The sequence below is a fragment of the Balaenoptera ricei genome, chromosome 20, assembly GCF_028023285.1.
Source record: "Balaenoptera ricei isolate mBalRic1 chromosome 20, mBalRic1.hap2, whole genome shotgun sequence".
NCBI lineage: Eukaryota > Metazoa > Chordata > Mammalia > Artiodactyla > Balaenopteridae > Balaenoptera > Balaenoptera ricei.
In genome coordinates this window covers 13,836,394-13,860,679 of record NC_082658.1, presented here as the reverse complement: position 1 = coordinate 13,860,679, position 24,286 = coordinate 13,836,394, and the positions used below count along the sequence as shown (strand labels likewise).

At 44.6% G+C, this 24,286-nt stretch overlaps 1 protein-coding gene across 2 annotated transcripts in view; it reads right to left on the bottom strand.

Annotated features, from left to right (window-relative positions):
• PITPNC1 (phosphatidylinositol transfer protein cytoplasmic 1) overlaps window positions 1-24,286 on the bottom strand; it is a 259,809-nt gene that overhangs the window by 120,739 nt on the left and 114,784 nt on the right. For both annotated transcript variants that reach the window (XM_059907373.1, XM_059907374.1), the window contains exon 2: window positions 13,595-13,743. In XM_059907373.1, the coding sequence (XP_059763356.1) occupies window positions 13,595-13,637 (43 nt within the window). In that variant the 5' untranslated portion in view covers window positions 13,638-13,743. The remainder of the gene's footprint in view (window positions 1-13,594; window positions 13,744-24,286) is intronic.

The following is a 24,286-nucleotide window of genomic DNA, read 5'->3' as shown; positions in this document are numbered from 1 at the left end:
GGTATTGCCAAAAATTAATTCGTAAAAGAGATCTACTTAATTGGCTTTTAAAAAATTAAGCGCTTATATAAATACTCAGAAATAAAAAAAAACAATCTGGCCAAAATGGATCTCAGGTTCATGTCATCTGGAAAATATTCAGTACTAAACTGCTCTCTGGTGTTGAAGGTGGCTTAAGTTTGTTGGTTTGATTAATACAGACAAGCTAGAGTCCTCCATGTTAAGCATAATACTTCTGTTGTACCTAGGTTTATGAGAGGTCAAATAAGACCTTATTCTTTCTGTTACAAATCTGTCAACAAGAAAAGTAACTCAATGTGAAAAATACTTCTAAGAAAAGTAAGATATGTGTTTTTAATAAAAGAAGGTGTGGCAGTCTCGGAACTGTCATGGCGCCTGTGGGCATGTCGTTTAGCATTTGCTAGTGCATTACAACGAGCGAGCGTATAATGAGGCTCAAGGTCTACTGGAAGTCGAACCTTCCGCCGTCTTGGGCTGATAGGTTCTAACCGGTTTTTGTCGTATCCTCAAGGGCTACGTCATGCTTTAAGGGTTGTGCCATGCCCTCTTCCGTCCTGTTTCAAGACTAATTTGCAGGGCCCCAGCCAATGAACTTCAGATGGTAGAGGAAAAAACTTTTTTTTCCTCCCCTAAAGTTTTGGTGACCATGAAGGAACAGAAAAGGCTGGGGTACCCTATTTGCTCTGGAAACCACTGATGAGATCCTGGGACAACAGATAAAAGCTGACAAAAGTTACTTAAGTTGTGCCACAACTACTGAGCCCACGTGCCACAACTACTGAAGCCCATGTGCCTAGAGCCCGTGCTCTGCAACAAGAGAAGCCCCTGCTCGCTGCAACTAGAGAAAGCCCGTGCCCAGCAACAAAGACCCAATGCAGCCAAAAATAAATCAATAAAAAATAAATAAATTTATTTTAAAACAAAAAAAAAAAAAAAAAAAAAAAAGAAGGTGTGAAGAATGAAAAATACTGAAAAGAGTTATGCCTGATCAGGATTTTCTAAGACTGGATTGAATTTAGTTGGGTAAATGGATTTTGTTAGGAATGGGCTGGAACAAGACCGGATTTGGTTTCTCCAAAGTATTCTTGAAATGCTGCTTTTGACAACAGATTGTGTGAGTTTCTTTGCCTTTAAGTGACTTGTATTTGCTTTTGAGATCTTTTGTAACTTTGGTTAAGGAATAAGTATTGTCTCACAGTGACCTATGACCTTATTTGACCAGGTGTTTCAAAACTTTTTGACAAACTTCCCAAATATCAAATTTTAATTAAGTTGCTTTTGATTTCCAGCTAACTTTGGGGTACTTTAGAGGTCCCTGAGGTATCTTAAAGAGAAATATTTAATTAGGATTATTTGGTGTGCTAAGTTAAATGTAATCATTTGTAATTCTGGTTATTGTAACCAAGTTTCTTTATCGATTACACTGTAATCAGATGTTTAACCATGCCTTTTAAGTCTTTTGTCATTTATAGATATTTTTGTACTCTGATGCTGTTAAAAAAAGTGCTTCATCATCAAGGAGATTCATAGAAAGGCTACGGAAACAATTACAACACTTCCACACTAAGATGCTGCCTATGTGAGGATTCCAGCCCATATCGACTTAAAACAAGGAGCTGCCCTGTCCCTGGGGTCCCTAGATCAGGCATCCAGAGATTTTTACTGCCTGACAGACAGGGTTGATGCCCCTACTCAGCCTGGAAGCAGTTACAGGAGACAGACTATCGCCCTTTTGCTTCCCATAAGAATATGGAAGTAAAATCTCTGAGGGGGGAATGAAACGAGGGAATCGGGCAGGGCACAACCTTTGAAAGAATGACATAGCCCGAGGACATGACATAAATTGATTAGAACCAAATGGGTCCAAGATGGCAGACAAGTCAAATTCCACTAGACCTTGAGCCTCAGTATACGCTTACATCATCAAGCTAAATGACATCCACAGGTGCAGTGACAGTTCCAAGACCGACCATAAGGATCAAAAAGTGGGTGGTGGTCCAATTCCCGGAAATCCCCGCCCCTTCCTAAAATAGCTGGAATACTCCTCCCACTCATTAGCCTATGAAATTACCCATTCCTATAAAAACTAACAACCCCATACTCTGGTGTCGCTCTCCCTTCTGAGATGGCCCACACTCTGTCAGTGGAGTGTGTTTCTCTCTAAATAAATCCACTTCTTACCTATCACTTTGCCTCTCACTGAATTCTTTCTACGATGAGACATCAAGAACATGAGCTTCGGGGATTCCCTGGTGGTGCAGTGGTTAAGAGTCCACCTGCCAATGCAAGGGACACAGGTTCGATCCCTCGTCCGGGAAGATTCCCACATACCGCGGAGCAACTAAGCCCATGCACCACAACTACTGAGCCTGCGCTCTAGAGCCCGCGAGCCACAACTACTGAAGCCCGCGCACCTAGAGCCTGTGCTCCACAACAAGAGAAGCCACCGCAGTGAGAAGCCCGTGCACCGCAATGAAGAGTAGCTCCCGCTCGCTGCAACTAGAGAATGCCTGCGTGCAGCGAAGACCCAATGCAGCCACAAATAAAATAATTACAAAAAAAAGAACCTGAGCTTCATTAAGTCCTGAAACCAGGTGTGTGATCTCAGTTGAAAGACTACGGATTTTGGCCGGGTTTGAGTCCCAGCCACGTGGGTTCAAGTTCCAATCTGAGGTGCACGGTTTCAGTTTTAGCACTGAAAAGTCCCACATGCTAAATTCCTTGGTCCTGAGCAAAATGGGACAGTTGGTCATTCTAGAGCAGTGGTTCCCATTTCAATGGGAGAGCAGTGGGGGAATTCAGCAAAGTCTGGAGACATTTTTGGCCGTGAGAACTGGCTGGGGGGGGGGGGGGCGGGTGGGGAGATGCTGCTGGCACCTAGTGGGAAGAGGCGGGGGTGCTGCTCACGGTCCTGCGATGCTCAGGACGCCCCTCATGACACAGAATTTACAGACCCAAATCTTGAACGGCGCCAAGGTTGAGAAGCCTGGACATAAGTGGATGTAATCACTGTAACCTTCTCATACTCTCCTTAAATCACAAATGATCTGATAAGAAGGGCCCATGGGCAGGCATAATCTGAACTGGCCTCACGTTAAGAGAATTTATCTACTTCATAAAGAGTTTCTGGAACTGAAACCTAAACCATTCCTCCCTTCTAGCGCTTTACATTCCAGATTATCACCAAATTCTCCACCATATCTAATGTCACTTTGCAATTTATGCTCATTTGGGGATATTTTTTGGATCTAGGAGGCCTTGAACATCATCAGGCCAAATGTGGTCTAAATGGAGTCTAATTTCATTTTCTCAACAGGGGTCACAATTATGACAGTCTCAACTAGACACTTTGGACTTAAACATTCCCGGCAGAAAGTCCTGAGTTCAAAAATAACAGTGCTTTGGGAATTCCCTGGCGGTCCAGTGGTTAGGACTCAGCACTTTCACTGCCGGGACCCGGGTTCGATCCCTGGTCGGGGAACTAAGATCCTGCAAGCCACGCGGTGGAACCTGAAACTAGCCACTGTCTATCTATCCTAAGATTAGGCTCAACGAACTGAAGCTCATTTAAGTGATTTTTAAAAGGACTTAGCTACCTTCATATCTTCATTTCCCACTGGTTCAGGAGGGATCTTCTGACCTGTTTTTTCTTCTTTATGCCCAAATCCGACATTTGACAGTTGTTTAATAATAATTATTTGTTCCTCTCCAGTTCTGTGTACAGTGATTTTCTGAGGTCTTTAAATTTCTTCTCTGCTGCTGTGATTTACTCATTTACTCTTCTTAATGGTTTTCTGGCTGGTCTTTCATCCTGATCTTAATGTAATTTCTTTATACTGCAGCAAAGAGATGAACAGAGTTTCCGGACTAGAGCCATCACCTGTGAGAGACAGGTCTGCTGAGGCATCACCCACAGGAAGTTCCTTGAACGTGGACACTGCCATCACTCTTCCTATAAAAGGACAGTTTGCGCTGGGATTCCGGGAAAAGAAGGCTGCCTCGTGTCAGTTGTTGGCAGGCTCTGCGTGTGGAGAGCGTTAGGGAAACGTGGCAGGGGTGTGGGGAGCACCCAGCGGAGCCAGCCACATGTGTCAACATCACCAGGCAGGAGCGAGGCAGAACCAAGGTGGAAATCGCTTGATGAGATGCCCTGTAAGATCCCAACCAGGCCTAAACATTCTGTTTCTGTGATGCTCCATGGGAGTAGTTGAGGGGGCAGAAGGCAGGGGACCTGGCAGCATGAGAACCCCTGGCATGTTCTTAAGGATTGAGATGGGAACCAAACAGAAGAGCATGGACTGAAAGGTATGTCGGGAAGAAGGCTCTACGTGCTCTATTTTCTCCAGTATATATATATATGCTTTTTTTAAAAATAAATAAATTTATTTATTTTTGGCTGCCTTGGGTCTTCATTGCTGTGCACAGCCTTTCTCTGATTGCGGCGAGTGGGGGCTACTCTTCATTGCGGTGCGCGGGCTCCTCATTATGGTGGCTTCTCTTGTTGTGGAGCACGGGCTGTAGAGCGCGCGGGCTTCAGTAGTTGTGGCTCGCGGGCTCTAGAGTGCAGGCTCAGTAGTTGTGGCGCACGGGTTTAGCTGCTCCGTGGCATGCAGGATCTTCCCGGACCAGGGCTTGAACCTGTGTCCCCTGCACTGGCAGGCAGCTTCTTTTTTTTAGAAATTTATTTATTTTGTTTATTTTATTTATGGCTACGTTGGATCTTCGTTGCTGTGCGCAGGCTTCCTCTAGTTGCAGTGAGCGGGGGGCTACTCTTCATTGCAGCGTGTGTGCTTCTCATTGCGGTGGCTTCTCTTGTTGCCAAGCACGGGCTCTAGGCGTGCGGGCTTCAGTAGTTGTGGCTCGCGGGCTCTAGAGCACAGGCTCAGTGGTTGTGGCGCACAGGCTTAGTTGCTCCGCGGCATGTGGGATCTTCCCAGACCAGGGCTCAAACCCGTGTCCCCTGCCTTGGCAGATGGCTTCTTAACCACTGCGCCACCAGGGAAGTACATCCAGTATATATTTAAAATACTATTAATTTATTTAATATTATATTCTATATATATAGAATATATATTTATATAGAATATATGACTGAATATTCTAAAACATATAATGTTCTTATATACATGGCTATTGTGCACCGCCTGTCACTCATAACTAGAACGCAAGTTCCCATCAGGGCAGGGATCTCTGTCCTGTCCACTGCTGCTCACCCAGCCAGCACCTAGAATGATGCCTGGCACACAGCAGGTGCTCAATAAATATTTTCTGAATGAATGAAGATCGTCTCTGGATATTCAGAAGTCAATAATAACCATGAAGAGTCTTTCAAAATAGTGTGGAAATAAGCTCTTAGGTCAGAGTCTCTGGCCCCGACACTTCCTCTTTGACCTGTTGCCTGGGTAGTGGGCTCTCCCTCTGCCACATGAGCTGTGGGCAGTAAGCTCGTACTGTGGGGAAGATCTGGGAGAACAGGAAGAAGAAACGTGAAAGAAAGACCCAAGCCACAGCAACAAGGCTCTACCAATGAGCTGGTAGGTAAGGTAAAGTGGCCAGCTGGTGGCTTTGCTTATCCAGTTAAACAGGATTCATGGCTTAGGGAAGCTGTACCCTCTCCTACCCAGAGCCACTAGAAGCCAGGAGAGGTTGCCCTGGAAGGCAAGAGCCACGTAGTGGGAGAAATGTTCGCGTCGTGCAAATCAATTCAGGCATTAGGCGGAATCACCGTTAGAAGCTGGCAACCCTCCCTGACTGGCAGCTGCCAGCACAGCCTAATTAATCCAGCAGCCGTAGTGGAGAAGAATATGACACTTCATGACTGATAAACAAGCCTAAAAATAGGCTCCCTCTTTTCTCCAATGCCCCTCCACCCCCACCAGACTCCCTCCCCTCATGGGCTTCAGTGGGAGGGGACTGGAGTGATGCTAGGGATGAAGTGGAAATGAAAGGGAACAAAAGAAGAGCCCCAGCCTCACGTGATTCTGGACAACAGGTTTTATTTAGAATCGTTGTTCCAGAGTTTGATTAGTATCTTGCCTCCTTTCCCTGGATGCCAGTTGAAACCAGGATTTTTGAAGACAAGCCAAGAAATACCACTTACTTGGTTAACTGAACTGGATCAAAGGCCCAAGGACAACCACCAAATGTACTAATGTATTAGAACTAATGTAATGTTCTAAATGCATTAGGCAGTCACCCAAATGTACTGCACATAACAGTGTATCAGACGCTATAGGAAGGGCCAGAGAGTGGAGTAACCCCACAGTACTGGGAGATAAGAGGCAAGTACTAAAAGGATAAATGGCATTTGAAAAAGACATTATGCTCAACTTAAAAATGGGCAAGGGATTTCAATAGACATGTCTCCGAAGAAGACATATAAATGGCCCATAAGCACATGAAAAGATGCTCAATGTCATTAGTCATTAGGGAAACGCCAATCAAAACCCAAGCAAGCTACCACTTCACACCCACTAGGATGGCTGTAATCAAAAAGACGAACAATAACAAGTGTCGGTGATTATGTAGAGAAATTGGAACCCTCATACATTGCTGGAGGGAGTGTAAAGTAGTGCAGCCGCTTTGGAAAACAGTCTGGAAGTCCCTCTCCCCACCCACTAGGAGCCTGGCTTGGCCTGGGAACTCAATGGGAAGCTTATGTTTGGAATTTTATTTTATTTTATTCTATTTACATATTTTTGTGGCCATGCCATGAAGCTGGCGGGATCTCAGCTCCCCAGCCAGGGATTGATCCCAGGCCACAGAAGTGAAAGTCTGTAATTGTAACCACTGGGCCACCAGGGAACTCCCCATGTTTGAAATTTTAGAACAAACGATAGAAAGAAAGAATGGACAATTGGGAGCCACCCACAGCAGCCATGGTGGTAACGGCGGGATGAAAAGGTCAGTTTCCCTTAAAGACGGTTGTCATCATTGCTGCTCTTGGCCTCCTGGAGCTGCCTGGAGAGCTGTCCATTCTCGAGCCTCCAGCTAATTCTGTGGACCGCTAACATCCTTACACAAAATGTCCTTTCTGGTCAAGACACTCAGAGAGGAGGCCCTGATGATACAGGCACTGAGTACTTCCAATGCCCCAAATAGTTGCTTTGGGTAATAAATCAATAAAGCAGTTTCTGAATGTGATTTGTCTTCCCATACAGATTGACATAAGGAAGAGAATGCACTCCCTTTGCCAGCTCGTGAATTCAGGTCCACAGGACATTGATATTTCTCTGCGTAAGTTATTTATTTATTTGGCCACACTGTGTGACATGTGGGATCTTAGTTCCCCGACCAGGGATTAAACCAGCGCCCCCTGCATTGGAAGCGTGGAGTCTTAACCACTGGCCCACCAGGGAAGTCCCTCTGTGTAGGTTATTAAGTGGGCACTGGAACATCTTGGCTACTTCCAGTCCAACTCTCAGGACCCACTTCCCTGTGGTCAGTGAAGGGGTCCACAACATGCTACAGTGACATTGGGATTATTTTGAGCTGAAGACATTTGAGAATCCAACAGTCGCAGAAAGACACTTTTTCTGAACTCCCCTTATCTGCATAAAAACAGAACCTCTCAAAAGAATTCAACTGTCATAAATCCCCTCTCCGTGAGTTTCGCAACCAGAGAAGATTGACTCCGATCACCAGAGACAAGAAGTAAGCACCAGGATAAGAAATCACCTAAACAGACATTGTCACAATGTCTATCTTGTCTCCCATCCATTCTCCTAAGGCCTTATTTATTTTTCATACAAGACATTTCTTTTCCCATAAGTCTCTTTTCTCTCCCTCCCTTATTAAAAATGGTATATAAGGGCTTCCCTGGTGGTACAGAGTTAAGAATCCGCCTGCCATTGCAGGGGACATGGGTTCGGGCCCTGGTCTGGGAAGATCCCACAGGCTGCGGAGCAACTAAGCCCGTGAGTCACAACTACTGAAGCCCGCATGCCACAACTACTGAAGCCTGCGCACCTAGAGCCCGTGCTCCGCAACAAGAGAAGCCACCGCAGTGAGAAGCCTGCCCACTGCAACAAGGAGTAGCCCCTGCTCACCGCAACTAGAGAAAGCCAGTGCGCAGCAACGAAGACCCAACGCAGCCATAAATAAATAAATTAAAATTTATTTTTAAAAAATGGTATATAAGCCCCAAATTCTAACCACCCCTTTGAGTCACATTTTTCTGGATGCTCTCGCCTATGTACATGAATAAAAACTTGTCTTTTCTCCTGTTAATCTGTCAGTTTCAATTTAATTCTCAGGACCCGAACCACCAATAACTAAGTAGACTGAAGAAAAGTTTTTCCTCCTTGACACCACTCATAAGATGGACAGATGAACTTACAAATAATGGAATCGGTTGACCTAGGACCCTACTTTGATCAGAATACAAGAACCATGTCTTAATTATTAAGAGATTCTCTCCAACACCAGAGCAATTTGTTACACATTGTCAATTTCAATACACACTCATTTAATGAATTACAATTACAAAGCAGCCTCACCAACATGGCAGTCCCATGACCTGTGCATGCAGGACTTGGGTTAACTTGAGGTGGGTTAACTCTAGTTTGTAACCACAAAGTAGTAGGTTTGGTTTACTTTTATGATTACGAAAATACTTACTATTTTATAGTTATGTCACATACCAATTTTTTCTTTCTTTCTCTCTTACTAAACCATAATCTCCCTGGTTCTGAGATAAAATAATGGATCTACTTTAGATTTGTGCAAAAGGAGCTAAAGGTATTTTTTTTTCCTGTGTCTCACTGGTTATTCATTTATGTATGCTGGAGGAGAGATGAGATAATGTCTGAAACAGACTTTAAGCATAGAAAATTAGGGTTGAAAAGGATCTGAAAGGTTGTCCATTTTAACCACCTACTTGATGTTTGAATCTACTCAAGGATGGCCTGACAAGGGTGTGGTTCTGCTTATGCTCAAACACCCCCAGCAGCAGCATAACTGACTATAAGTCACCTTACTGTGCTCTCTGATGGCTCAAATACTTAGATTTCTTCCTTAAACTGAGCCTACATTTTTCTCCTGGCATTCTCACCCATTGGTCTTAGTCTAATTGGTCCTCTTGAGGTCATCTAGAATACATACGCCTAATCCTTCTCCCACCTGATCAAACCATTATACACCCCAGTCTAGCTTTTCTAGGTTAAATGTCCTTGGTTTCTTCCGGTATTCTTCATATCACTTGGGTTTCTAATCCCAAGATTCATATGAACAATTCTGGAAAAGTTCAGTAAGTAGGAGAGACTCACCTTACCAGACATCAAGACTCCTTATAAAGCTGTAGTAATTAGGAATTTTAGGATTATATTCTCAAATTCTATTTAAAAACAACCTGGTTGGCATTTTAATTAGTTTTGCCTTAAATTTATAATTGATTTGGGAATTGATGGCAACTTTATTACATAGCTTTTCCCATCCATGAATATTCTCATTTGTCTAGGTTTTTTAAAATGTCCTCTGCTAACGTTTTATATTTTCCTCCAAAAAGATTTTGTATATCTTGTGGATTCTTTTTTTTTTTTTTAACCAATTATTTTTTTTTTAATTTTTATTTATTTATATTTATTTTTGGCTGTGTTGGGTCTTCGTTTCTGTGCGAGGGCTTCCTCTAGTTGCGGCAGGCGGGGGCCACTCTTCATCGCGGTGCGCGGGCCTCTCACTATCATGGCCTCTCTTGTTGCGGAGCACAGGCTCCAGACGCGCAGGCTCAGTAATTGTGGCTCACGGGCCTAGTTGCTCCGCAGCATGTGGGATCTTCCCGGACCAGGGCTCGAACCTGTGTCCCCTGCATTGGCAGGCAGATTCTCAACCACTGCGCCACCAAGGAAGCCCTCTTGTGGATTCTTTAATGGGTACCTTTAGGTTTCCTTTTCTCTTATAAATGGAATTTTTAAAAATTATTTTTTCCATTTATTGCTCCCATTCTATAATAGTGTTACTGATTTTTGTATTATGAATTTTATACCCAGCAATCTTGTCAAATTCTCAAATTGATGTTAACAATCAGTCATAAATCTGATCAGGTCATGAATTACTATTATTATACTCTGAGGTATTTGATTTGCTAAAGTTTCATATAGGATTTTCCTGTCTATGTTCTTAACTGACATCAGTCTATAAGCTTCCCTTTTATACTGTTATTGTTCAGTTTTGTTATCAAGATTCATGTGGTAGGCACTATTAGTTGCCTTCCCAGCCATCACCATGTATTTCCCACCCCCTTTCTTAGAAGCAGATCATGCCTCTCTTGAACATCTTTCCCTTTTTAATCAGGGAGGAAAATCTCACATCTCATTGGCTGGAACTAGGTCACATGCCATCCCTAGCTGCAAAGGTGGCTGGGAAAATAAGTATCTGACATTTTCAACCCATGAAATACTTAGAAATTTTTACATTTCTAAATGATGAGGAAGTTCATTTATTGTTGCTACCAATTTCTTATTGTCATGCTCTTTAATCAGCCAACAGGATCTACACAATATTGATTTTCTGGTATTTGAGACTGGTTTCTGGCCTACTTTGTATAATCAGTTTTTATACACTTTCATGTGTGTTTGAAAGTCATGTTGGTTCCAGGGTCTATTAATGTCCACTAGATCAAGCTTGTAATTCTGTCATTTACACCTTCTCTATGTTTGTTCAATTGTTTGTCTACTTGATTTAACAGTTTATTAAACAAGTAGGTTAAAATCTCCCATTATAACTTTAGGCCACTTGTGATTTTGTCAGTGTTGCCATATCTTTGTTGAGCTAGGTTCAGGTTTAGGGTTTAACACACATTATTATTGTGATCACTGACACACTTTGATTTATCATCTGACAAACAAAATTTGTTTTCTATTTACTGTGCTTTTTGTAGGCTTCTCTTTGTTCTTCCTCTGCCATCTATTGGATTGGTCAAGTTTTCTCTTGGAAGTTACATATTATTTTACTATTCTTTTAGAGGTTACCTTTACATTTTGAATATACATATTTGCCTTAAATTTTAAAAAATATTTATTTATTTATTTGGCTGCACCAGGCCTTAGTTGCAGCATGTGGGATCTTTTAGTTGTGGCATGCAGGCTCTTAGCTATGGCATGCAGTATCGAACCCGGGCCCCCTGCATTGGGAGCACAGAGTCTTAACTGCTGGACCACCAGGGAAGTCCCTGCCTTAAATTTTTAAAAATTAATAAACATCTCTTTTTTCTTCCTAGATGATATTAGCAACTTAGAGCACTTTTTTTTTTTTTAAACTATACTTACTACCCTTTCATCTTCTGTTATTATTGTCTGTTATTTAAATTCCACAAATATACTTCCAATTACTAATTATTCATATATTTGAAACATTCTATGCTCATTCAGATTTGTCCAGATGTTTACCAATTTCTTTGTTTACTATTACTTCTAGATTTCCCCCTCCTATTTCTTGGTTTCAATTTCCTTTTACTTCAAGTACAACCTTTAGTAGTTCTTTCAATCTGTGTCTCTGAGTAGTAACCTTTCTCAGCCCTTGATTGTCAAAAATGATTTTTTTTGCACCATTCTCAGTCCCAACATCCCATTTACATGCACCAAGGCCACACTTCCTGTCCCCTTATGGGAATGACATCCCCAGCCCCTAGATGTCAGGGCCCACACTCAGTTCTGACACCCCCCAGCTTACTTAGCATTAACTCATCAGCTTTCCACTCCAGTTAGTTTCCTCTTTATTTCTAGTACCTGAGGATTTCCCTTTCTTTGCTTTGAACTCAGCTTTATATTGTTATATTTCATCCTGTGTCTGTCATATGGGGTGGGGGGAGGGTCCATATTAATCCTTTTAGTTATTATTACTGGAAGTCCAGATATTCTATTTATAACAAATTTCCCTCTTACTAATGTTTAGTATTCTCCTTTAAAATAAATGTCATACATTTTGATAGAGGAAACAGACATGACAGAGACAGCTGGACACTTCTTGTTCTGTTTCAGGAAAAAGTTATAAGGTTTTCTAATTTCTTGAATTTGGTACACAGGGAACATTCCCCAGGCAATTACTTTGGAAAATGCAATCGTCTGCCGAGAAATGGAATTTTCTGTAGGTTTGTATCTATTTCCTTGCACGCCCCCCACACTTCTCTTTGCTCTACTGAGGTGATCGATGCTCAATATTTGATTTACACCCTTTGCACTAAGAATGCCAAAGCAGCATATTGAGAAACCTCTCTCTGCAAGAAAGCCATCCTCAGGCTAGACCCGGAGCTCAGCTACTCCTGCAAATCAACAGCTGGCTGCAGGCTGCACTGGTTCCAAATCCTGGGAATTCACAGCTACTGATAGATGAACAGGATCAATCTCATTTGCATTTCATCGTGACTCAGGAATTCCCTGGTACTGCTTCCCTGGGAAGATTAAAATGTGCTGGTTTAATCAGCCCAGTGTCAGGATATTGGCCTGAGAGATTTCCAAACACCCTGGTGACAGAACACAAACCCTCCCATCAAGAAGAAATAGTCCCTTTCAGCCTGTCGAAGGGTAGAGGTCATACAAGAATGGAGGAATCCAAATATGGCTCCTCTCAGAAACACCTGACCGTGCCACTGAGCATGGAGAAATATTCACAAGTGTCAGTGCTTAAACTGGGGACACAGTCCAGCTATTATGCTGGAAGTGCTTTCTGAATGAGAAATGGCCAATAGGAGAGGCCATAGATGGTGGTAAAGAGTATTCATGGAGATGATAGCAAAGACCACAATGGTCATATGCTGGTTCACTGACATAGACAGTTACTTTTGAGAAAATATGGCACGTGACTGCAAATGTTCTGACCCAGAAAAGTGAAAGGAAGAAAGTGACCTGGAGGGGGGTGTAAGGTCGGGAGAAGATCAGACAAGCCCCAACAATCAATTATGTCATTAGTGATAAGAAAACAGAAGAGATTAAAGAATGTATTTTGCAAAACAGAAATGGCAGCCCTGATCAGCGCTGGTTGATGATCCTCGAATCTTTACCCTTTCAGAGGAGAGATGACAACCTTTACCTTGGGAAGGATGGGTCCACTTGAGAAACAGAAACCACCCGACTACTCCATATCACTTTGGTCACAGGTGACCGGTGGTTTTGTCATCTCCCTTTGCGGACACCCGAGTCCGCAGGTCACTCGGCAGGAAGTGGAAATCTTACCGAGTCAAGACCCCAACAGCACACGGCCACATTCAGCACTTACTTTTCTACAACTTACAGGCAAAGCTGCCTCTTCCCTTCTGCTAACCCGGGACCAAGGGTGAAGACAAAGTCCTTTAATTCTTAAGATCAGATTTCAGCTTAACACGTCGTGGAAGGGTTGGGAGAGGTAAGAGGAAAGCTCCTCCTGATGAAAATGCGCTTGAGGACTATTTTGCAGAACGCAGGGGTTTCTGTTTGTGGCAGCAACTAGACTGGCAGTTTTGGAGGGCGGATGTAAAGACTTTCCCAGTCACCTTTTTATGCCAGACAGTCACAGCCTCTACCTCGGTCTTGCAGTGGGGCTGGGTGGGAGCCCCTGGGCAGGGTGGGCGCCCGGAGGCGGAGCACCGGCTGCCGGGACTTACCTGTTGAGATACACGCGTTTCTCCGTGAACTGCCCGTTCCCATGGTGAGGGTCCTCGAAGGGCTCGTTCTGGACGACCTCCACCCCTTCTCCTCGGTCGCTCTGTTCGTGGCTGTGCTTGCTGATCATGTACAGCTGTCCGATTTTGTACTACAAAACACACAGACACAGAGGGGTCAGACCCATCGCTCGCCTCCGAAAACTGCCCCCGCACCACCACCGCCGCTGCGCCGCAAGCAACTCAGAGCATCGGCACTTCCTGTTGAGAAAAGAAAAGCAGGCACGTGGGCCTGATGTTACTCTTCCTCAGGAAGAAGGTGGAGAACGAGCTGTGAGTAGAATGCAGAAACGGCCTGTTCCTGTGAACATTCTGCATCACCTCGGCAGATGCTTGCCGGTGTGGCCGATGGTCTTCAAGGTTTGGCAGCCGATCAACCAACCCATGGGTAGCGGCCGGGAGGTGGGCACGCCGGAGTCTCCCTTTCCACTCTGGCCCTACAGGGTTAAGTGGCGCTGAAGTCCTATTCTGCTTGGCTCAAGACAGGCTCAGACAGGCTAAGGTTTGTGATTTCTGTCCCTTCTTTCTGCCTGATTAACTGCATTGCTGGGCACAAGAGGATTAGATTTCACCTGTCTCTCCCATCGCCTCTCTCAAAGTGTTCAACTCTCCTGGAGGCCTCTGTCCCACAGAATGGTGGTTCTCAAAGGTGGCTGGACGTTAGAGTCACCTGGAAGCTTTAAAAAAAACCCTCCAGATGCCCAGGCCCCACTATGAGTGGAAACTGTGGACCCACCTTTAGGCTGGTCCACAAGGAGGAAAATCTACAGTATCTTTAAGTCCTAGGGCCTTAGTGCAGGGCCTTGCAGGCTGAGATGCCGGAAGTTACATGTGCTTACACGAAATTGATAAAATGGAATAACGTCTAATGTGAACACTTTCCGTGCCGCCTGTATCTTTGAGCCGTTCCATTCTCTTTCTTGCCTCTCTGAAAACCCTGGGGCTAGCAGGCATCTCTTCACCCAGTGAACTTCCAAAGTGACAAAACTAATTTGACGGAGGGGAAAAGAAGAGAGAGAGGAAGGAGGGAGTCAAATGACTTTTGCACCGAGGAAGTCTGCTCAGAATCAGCAGGCAGGGCGATGAGACACTGCTGTGGTCCTTCCACAGATACGGTGTGAAACAAGACACAGTGTCAGCATCATCAAGGCCCGAGGGATGGGGGGAAGGGGCCTGAGTCTGTAGCAGGCTAATGAGGGCTCCAGGTTATTCCCAAAGAGCCCAGGCCAGCAGGTATGCAGGTCCCCTGTCTATGTGCATAAGAGAGAGAAATAGATTTTAAATTAAGGGGGCGTGTATAATGTACAAGTCAACAGTGCAGTCAGTTCCAAAGCTGAGAGGACACACACGTCCAAAGGTCCCTCTTCCATTCTGAGGCAGGTGCCGGGAGGGGAGTGCGAAGAGAATGGGAAAGGCTCTGGTGTGAGGCCAGCCTGAGGGACCAGGCCCAGTAACCATGACAATGGGAACAGCAGCCTTCTGGCTCTTCTCAAAGGGCAGTGCTTCTGGTCTGTGCCACGCCTCTCCCCCAGAAGGGTCTGCATTTAAAATGCTTTTAATGTAACTGTGTGTGTGTGCTGAGGATAAGAGCAGGGAGAGGAGAGAGGAAAATCAAAGATAAAATTTATTTTTAAACAAATTTTGGGATCAGAAACTTGCCTTGGGACTTCCCTGGTGGCGCAATGGTTAAGAATACGCCTGACGATGCGAGGACACGGGTTCAATCCCTGGTCCGGGAAGATCCCATATGCCGCGGAGCAACCAAGCCCGTGTGCCACAACTACTGAGCCTGTGCTCTAGTGCTCGCGACCCACAACTACTGAGCCTGCACACCACAACTGAAGCCAACGTGCCTAGAGCCTGTGCTCCGCAACAAGAGAAGCCCCCGCAATGAGAAGCCCACGCACCGCAACGAAGAGTAGCCCCCACTCGCCACAACTAGAGAAAGCCCGTGCGCAGCAACGAAGACCCAACGCAGCCAAAAATAAAATGAATAAATAACTTAATAAAAAAAAAAAAAAAGAAACTTGCCTTGGCTTCCCCTCTTCCCTTTGCTCATAAAGACTAATACTGTTTCAAGGAGGAAGACAGTGAGAAAAAGTTTACAGATTGGAGATATGTGAGATCAACACTCTACCTTATATGGATGGGCACACAAGCCTGGAACGGCATGTCCAGCTGCCCAGGGGGTGGAGATTTCACTGGCAGTTGCTTTGTACTTGGAGTTCAAAAAAATACGTGTTTACTTACAATGGAATATTACTGTGCCATAAAAAGGAAGGAAGTACTGATACTGATACTGCTTAATGTGTGTTACCAGTTGAATTGTGTTTTCCCAAAATCCATATGTTGAAGTCCCAGTACCTCAGAATGTGACCTTATTTGGAGATAGGGTCCTTACAGAGGTAATCAAATTAAAATGAGGTCATTAGGATAGGCATTAGTCCAATAGGACTGGTTTCCTTACACAAAGGGGCAAGTTGGACATAGAGACACTCATAGGAAGAATACGAGATGAAGCGATGCATGAAGATGGCCATCTACCAGCCAAGGACTGACCTGGAACAGATCCTTCCCTCCCAGCCTTCAGAAGGAACCAGCCCTGCCTGCTGACACTTGATCTTTGACTTCCACCATTCACAACTGTGAGCCCTTACAACTCTGGTTGGTTAAGCCACCCATTCTGTGGTGCTTTGCTATGGCAGCCCGAGCAAACCCATACAATGGGTACGGGGCTTCCTTTTGGGGTGATGAAAGTGTTCTGGATCTGGATAGAGGTGGTGGTTGCACAATATTGTGAATGTACTAGACGCTGCTGAATTGACTTCAAAATGGTTAATTTTGTGTTATGTGATTTGCACCTTGTGGAAAGGGAATGCTGCCGCCATTCCAGTAAACAGTGAATGCCAGTCATCAAGCCATTAGCCACTGTAGCCACACAACCCCCCCCCCAGCCCCAATGGCGTGCCCTGAGGGGAATTCAGGATGGAGAAAAAAATGTAACATTCTGTGCTTTGGATACTGGCCCTAGATAGTTAAGATGTATATCTAAGGAATCATTTCAATAAGCCCAGACTCTTGCATCTTCCCACACATAAAAAAAACTCCAGGCTTTCCCTGGTGGCACAGTGGTTAAGAATCCGCCTGCCAATGCAGGGGACAAGGGTTCGAGCCCTGGTCCAGGAAGATCCCACATGCCGTGGAGCAACTAAGCCCGTGCGCCACAACTACTGAGCCCATGCGCTGCATCTACTGAAGCCCACGTGCTCTAGAGCCTGTGCTCTGCAACAAGAGAAGCCACTGCAGTGAGAAGCCCGCGCACCGCAACGAAGAGTAGCCCCCACTCACCGCAACTAGAGAAAGCCCGCGTGCAGCAATGAAGACCCTACACAGCCAAAACTAATAAATAAATTTAAAAAAAAATTTATAAAGAAAAACAAAAAAAACTCCTATATATTCTGGCTCCTCCTTTACTTCTTTGGAGTAGTTTCTCAGAGCTCTAGTCCTCAGTAAGCTCCCCAAATACAACTTAACTTGCATCTTTTAGGTTGTGCATTTTTCTTTAGTTGAAAACCTCAATTTTTTAAAAAAAAAGTGTTGACCCCACTTCTGAAGCAGATACCCCTAAGCCAAAATGCTGTCAAGGGCTTTAGTCGGGGGTGGGGGGACTTGACAGAAGGGATGCCTATCCCTGGACCATCTCCAGGAGCTCCAACTCACTCACGCATGAAAATGTATGGGACCAAGGGCGATGCATGACACAGAAAAGCCATTAGCCAGACGCGAGTCAGCCTGGCTGCGCTCAGCTCGATTGCTTCCTGCCCTGTTGAAAGGAAAGGGCCGAGGCAGCCAGAGGCTGATTCACCGCCAGCCAGAGGAGGGCCTCGCTGCCCAGCCTCATTGATCATTCTGGTGGCTCCTGAAAGAGCCATTGCAGGGCAGACACCAGCATTAGCTCACTAAGATGGCGTCAGTCTGTGGGCGACCGACAGACGCTGGATGCAGTAACGTGGGTGACATTGCTGGAGGTGGCGGGACACTCAAGCCCAGACACCGAGGTGGTCAAGGGCCCTGCAGCTGTCACTTTTTTCACTCTCAAGCAAATCAGGCCTGTTCTCCAGGTTGTGGCCATCTGAGCTGGGCCATCCAGAAGCAGAGGTTTTAAACCACAAACTGACTCAAAGACACATGCATCCAGAAGTTCCTCAATTAGAGCGGACAGGGCAGGACAGAGAGTCCTTCAACCATGTCTCAAAATCACCAGAGATACTCCTAAAAATGCTGAATCCTGGGCCATTCCAGCCCTCTTACATTCACACTCTGAGGTACAGGGAAGTTGGGGATCTTACCCAAATACACGCTAAAAGCTGAGAACCACTGCGGCAGAGAGTGGGGAAGGCCTCCATTAGTACTTGCTCAGTACCAGACGGTGCCAAGACCAAAAGGTTCCATCTTTAGGGCACTTGTTTATTCTTTCCTCTTTAACACTGAATTCTTGCAAAGCTCCATCACTAATTTAGTGAGAATACTACATCACAGATCACCAACTCCAAACAAACTTGTATGTGAAATGAAGGCTGCGAAATCCATAGACTCAGAAGGATTCTGAAAACATTGAAGCCAGAGAATCGATAACAGAATTGATAATGATGATGGTGGTGGTGATAGAGTAAAGCTTAACTGATTGCCTATCAGTGTGAGGCACCAATTAGGTGCTTTATATTCATTTCTTAGACTCACAATGATTCAGACAGGTACATATTTACAGATGAGGAAGCTGAGTCTCCGAGAGGCTAGAGACTTCCTCCTGCCACGTGGCTTCTAGGTGGCAGAGCTGGGGTTTGAAGACCATAGGTTGTACTCTTTCTTCTCCACTCAGCTTCAGCCCTTATTTCTCTAACAGGTGAACTGCTTTAACAAACCTAGATCTCATTATGATGAACAAAGAGGGATGGTTCAGAGCCACTGCCTTTGAACTTTGCTATTTCAGAAGATGAGGAACAAAAGTCTGGTATCATTTGAAAGATCAAAGTTGTTTAAACTGTGCACACATATGGAATGGCGGAGGAATTATGCTCTAACTTTGTAAAATCTATTGTTATAACTCCAGAGTTTGGGGTAATCATCATTACAGGCAATCACGATTGGAGACAGCTCTGCGCTGCAGGGCTGAGCCTCCACGAGAGCCATCATCAGAACAGCTACCCCAAATAATTCTCTCTGTAGTCCAAAAAAAAATCATGGGGATGCAGAGCTTTCCCATTTGCATGCAGCGCTGCATGTTTGATAAAGCTGCAGAACTTGAGGGAAGGCAGAGTTGCATAACATGCCTGGAAAAGCCAAGGGGTTTCATCACCTTGTACTTTTGCAAACTCTGTGACTGGGCACAACCAAGGCACTTAACATAGTTCACCTCAAACCTTGATTTTTAGAAAAGGTGACCCCAAGTCAAAACTCCTGATTATGGTAAAGGATTATTAACTGACCATCACCAACACCTAAATAGCATCCTTGCCGTTAGAAGTACTGGACCCAAAGTTTTAGGTTCAGTAGAACCCTAAGCTTTCACTTAACTGCCCCTTCCCCAATTGCTGAGCTTCAGAGATCTCTGCAAGGCCAGGCTCCCATATTCCCCTCCCTAAAGAACCATTCTAACCATTTTTAAGTGTACAGTTCAGTGGCATTGAGTGCATTCACATGCACTCAATGTGCATGTGAATGTGGGGGTGTCATCTTTCTTCCAATCCCTCCCTTCCTGCCCCCTTTCTCGTCCTTCATTAGTCCCAATACCGTTTTCAAACATCATGATGTGAAAGGTGGGAACCACTGTTTTGCAATAAACATTACTCAGCCTGGATGGAGTTATTCCCTGATGTTATGACTCAGGACTTCAAGGCCCCAGATCGGGAATCAGAATTTACAACTATTTCCACTTCTACCATCAAAACAGACGGATACCACACAATATGACAACCACGGAGAAATACCTGTCCCTCTGACTTAACCTGATATCATGTATGTTTCCATCTTTGAAATGTGCGTGATTCCTGCCTCTCTCACTCTGGCTGTGTGGAGAGAGGAAAGAGCAGAGGGTGATACAAGGTGGCATTCCTGGGAGTTTCCCACATTATTCACATCACGCTTAATGCTTTTCTTGGCTTTTTTCCCCCAGTCTTCTCTACTCTCAATACACGGACCTCAAAGCACAGTGGAGCAATTGCCTCACGATGCCCAAGGAGCCCCCTGAAGAGAGTGCCTGAAAGATAAAACATCACCCAGGACTCCAGCGCATTGCAGTCTTCACGCCAAGTGGTGCCAAAATTGTAATTCCACTCAGGGAAGGGGATGTGATGAGGCCAGATTTTAACAATCTCATATCAGAAAACTAGAGGCTAGAGCCAGCTGTTTTCTAGAATCTCACAGCACAGCTGAGGCAGTGGGACAAATGCTCTGGTCCAGCAGTCGGCAAACTATGTGGCCTGGTGCCTGTGTTTTTAAAATAAAGTTTTATTGGAACACAGCCGTACTCATTCATTCTGTGACTGCTCTCACGATACCACAGCAGATACCGTGTGGTTCAAAGAGCTGAAAATATTTACTATCTGGCCTTTTACAGAAAAAGGTCGCTGACCCCTGTCTAGTGCAGTGCTACTGGGTCCAGCACTAACCAGCGCTGTCCGGGATGGTGGCCACTCGCCATATGTAGCTTATGAGCATTGGAAATGGGGCCTGTGCAATGGAGGACTGAATTTAAAATTTTCTTTCCTTTTAATTAACTTAAACTTTAAAACTGATACTCGATTCAGCTCTAAGAAAACTTTTACACATGTGTGAGACACACCACTCAGTAGACATAAATCTACTGTTTAAACTGAAAATTTTTATGAAATCTCAATTCACATCAGGTACCTCTGATGAAATTTTAGCATCTGGCTTGAGATTGCTTACAAGTGTAAAACGCACACTTAGTAACAACAGCAAAAAACTTAGTAACAACAACAACAAAAGTAAAGCTCATTAATAATTTTTAAATTGATTGCATATGGAAATGATAGTATTTTAAGAGATACAGGGTTAACTAAAATATATTCTTAAAAATAACTTCACCTGTTTCTTTACATATGTGGTTTGCATTTGTGGCTCACATATTTCTATTGGATGGTGCTGGTCTAAGCCCTAAACTTGACCATCAGGGATGGAGAGTCAGGCCATCAATCCGTACCAAGACGTCAGAGGCTGGCTGGTCAGGTCAAGGGTTTCCATGTGTTTCCAAGCTAGCGAGGTAGAGCACTGGTGATAAGGGATGCACTTGGAGAAGCTCTCCCTTTCTGAGGACCGGCATTACCTGGACCTCCAGAGGGGTGATAATTGTTCACTGTGTGCTATGGTGGAAAGCACTGCAGTTTTAAAATTGAAAACCTGCAGCCAAAGTCCTGATTCTGCCTTTGATGAGTTTTGTAACCCTAGACAATTTGCTTAACTGAGCCACAGTTTCTTATCATTAAAATGGGACTAAGAAAACACCTCATGGGACATGGTGAGAATCAAATGAGAAAAAAAACTTACAAATTAATATGCTTTATAAGATGTAAAACTGTACGCTGTAGCTATGGCTCCTTCTGTTTGGCAACACATCTGACTGGGAGGTGAAGATCTGTTTCATTTGTTTCCATTTTGCTACAGTTCTATACAGGCTAAGAGAACAAGGCATCTGCCATACACACCCCTACAATGCAAAATTCAGGGAAAACCTGACCATCAGCCCAAGACCATCATTTCCTTCTGCAAAAATTGTATTAGATGGTAGTCAGATCAAACACTTCCCAAAACATTATAAAAAACTTGGGAACATCCACTTATATGATGTCCCTAGGGCAGTCAAATTCACAGAGACAGAAAGTAGAATGGTGGTTGCCAGCAGGGGTGGGGAGTTAACGCTTAATAGGACAGAGTTTCTGTGTGGGATGATGAAAAAGTTCTGGGGATGGATGGATGGTGTTGATATTTGCAAAACAATGGGAATGCACTCAATGCCACTGAACTGTACACTTAAAAATGGTTAGAATGGTAAACTTTATGTGATGTATATTTCATCACAATTCTTTAAAAAACCTGGAACATGTCATTTTCCCCTGTCGCTTACTTACTTCACGCCTCAAGGTGGCCATCTATCAGTGATTCTATTTTTATGATTATGAAAAAGCTTTTTTTAGGACAGGGACTTTTATATTTGATGGATCTTTGGTTTGGAAGCTTATTTGAAGGTGTTGAGCCAAGGTGACAGAACTATAAAATGACTTCCCCCAGAGACAATGTTGCATGAGACGCCCGATGCCTGCCATGCCAGGGGAGATGCCCGGCTCGCTCTGCCCTAAACTTAAATGTCTTTGACATTAGCAATCTGGAGGATTCCTGTTGCTGACGTTCCCAAGCAACACGGTGCTGACTGTGACAGTGTTACAGACAAACACCCTGACAGAAGGGAAAGAGTGATTAACCGAATACAAATGCATCCTGATCCCGCCAACCTTAACGAGGGTCACTGAGAACCCCAGCTCCTTATTGAACAGGACTGTCAGAGTTCACAGCCCAGCCCCTCCATTTGCCTGGGAGCAACTCTACAACAAGCCCAATTCCATTTCCTTTATTCCGTTGGGAAGGTATGGTGTGTATTTTTACCTCCAAGGGCTGGATCTGATTTGGGTTCTGCAAAGACATGACTGGTTCGCCCCACCAGTCTTTCTGGCTCTGCGATTCAAATGTCCAGATTTCTCCATGTAGACAAGTGAGGTTTAAAAAAAAAAAGGTGTAAAGTTCCTTGGTGTTTCGTCAGCTCTCTCCCTGCCAGGTCAATAAAGCACGAAAACCAATATCCGATCCCACAAAGAAAATACAAACCTGCAGCTCATATTTCAGGATATCAGTGCATCATCACATATTTATCTTTTCTCCCGGATCTTTATAAGCAGCTGTCAGAGGTGCCTTGTTTATTACGTAATACTGTGTCATAATGTCAGGGTGCAGGAATGAAAAAGCTGATAAAAAGATTTAAGAAGGAGCTGGGTTATTGACATTTAATTCAAAAATCCACCTTCTGTGACAAACTAATATAAACAGCATTGTAGGCTGGTGCTTAACCCATTCTAAGTTTTGGACTAAACTGAATAGAAATAGAGCAACTCAATGCCAAGGGAAGGGCTCAGGGTATGCTTCGTGCTGGTGCAAGCAGAACTCTACGCCTGTGACTGTACAAAACCGCAAATTGTTTCTAGTACACTCAGCTGTCCAGCAGCATAATCCACTTGACCGAGTACGGGAGGGTATAGTACATGAAAAGTAAGAGTGCACATTTAAAAAAAATAAGTTTATTTATTTATTTTATTTTTGGCTGTGTTGGGTCTTCGTTGCTGCACACGGGCTTTCTCTAGTTGCGGTGAGCGGGGGCTACTCTTCGTTGTGGTGCGCGGGCTTCTCACTGCGGTGGCTTCTCTTGTTGCGGAGCACGGGCTCAGCTGCTCTGCGGCATGTGGGATCTTCCCGGACCACAGCTCGAACCCGTGTCCCCTGCACTGGCAGGAGGATTCTTAACCACTGCGCCACCAGGGAAGTCCCAAGAGAGCACATCTTAACTGCTCCTTCCAACACTGACTCATCCTTGGGGGTGGTATTCTAGCCCTGAGAACTCATTTGATGCACAAATTGAAAAGCCAAAATGATGACACGCAGTGAGTAGAGGCTACTTTATAAGCATCGGCTCAGGCAAGAGGTGTCATCCCCTGGTACTGATAAATGAGAAGCTGAACACGTTAGCCATTAGAGAGCAGCATGAAAAGCCACAAAGAGAGCAAAGACAGGAACTGCCAGAACTCAGTTCAAAACTACAAGGGTAGCTGGCCCTTGAGGAAGAACATGGGATTTCTCCAGATGTTGGCTGGGGGACACTCTTGGTCCCTTCTCCTTCGTGCACTGAACAAACAGAGTACATCAGGCTCTGTAGATACTGGAGGCAGAGCGATGAACAAGGTCGACCTGGTCTCCGGCGAAGAGGAGGGTTTCCTGAGTTCCACCTCGAAGACACAAGGCTGTGAGCTGAAGGAACTTGAGGCTGACATAAAAGCCATTGGACCATTTGCCAAGAAATGTGAAACCAACTGCAACTCAAGTAAATGGAGAGGTTTGGTAACAGGGCTGACTTTTAGAAAGCAATCAAGGCTCTTGTGTTTACTACAAAGCAGAAACCCACAGCCAATCACAAGACCAAAAAGGGAGAAAACTAAGACAGAACTTTCCCGGAAATATATCCTGCACCGTCTCCTTGCCACACCCGGTCGTGTCAGTGCTCATCTCCTTAACATTGGCCTCATAACCAGAGGTGTTTCTAGGAGAGTGGTCTATCTTTATGCGGGTAACAGGCTCTTTCCAGAATTAGAAAAGCCCCTGTTTGTGAAGCCTGTTGGACCTACCAATCCTTCAGGAAAATGATGGGTGGCATCAAGAGATGCTGTTGTTCTGGTTAAAGCTAGAAATACACTCGTAGGAATGACAGCAATTAGTTTTAGTGTCTTTGAGAAATTCTGAGAGCAGAAGAGCACACTGAATGCGAAAAGAAGCACTTGCTGCTTCATGTACAATTGA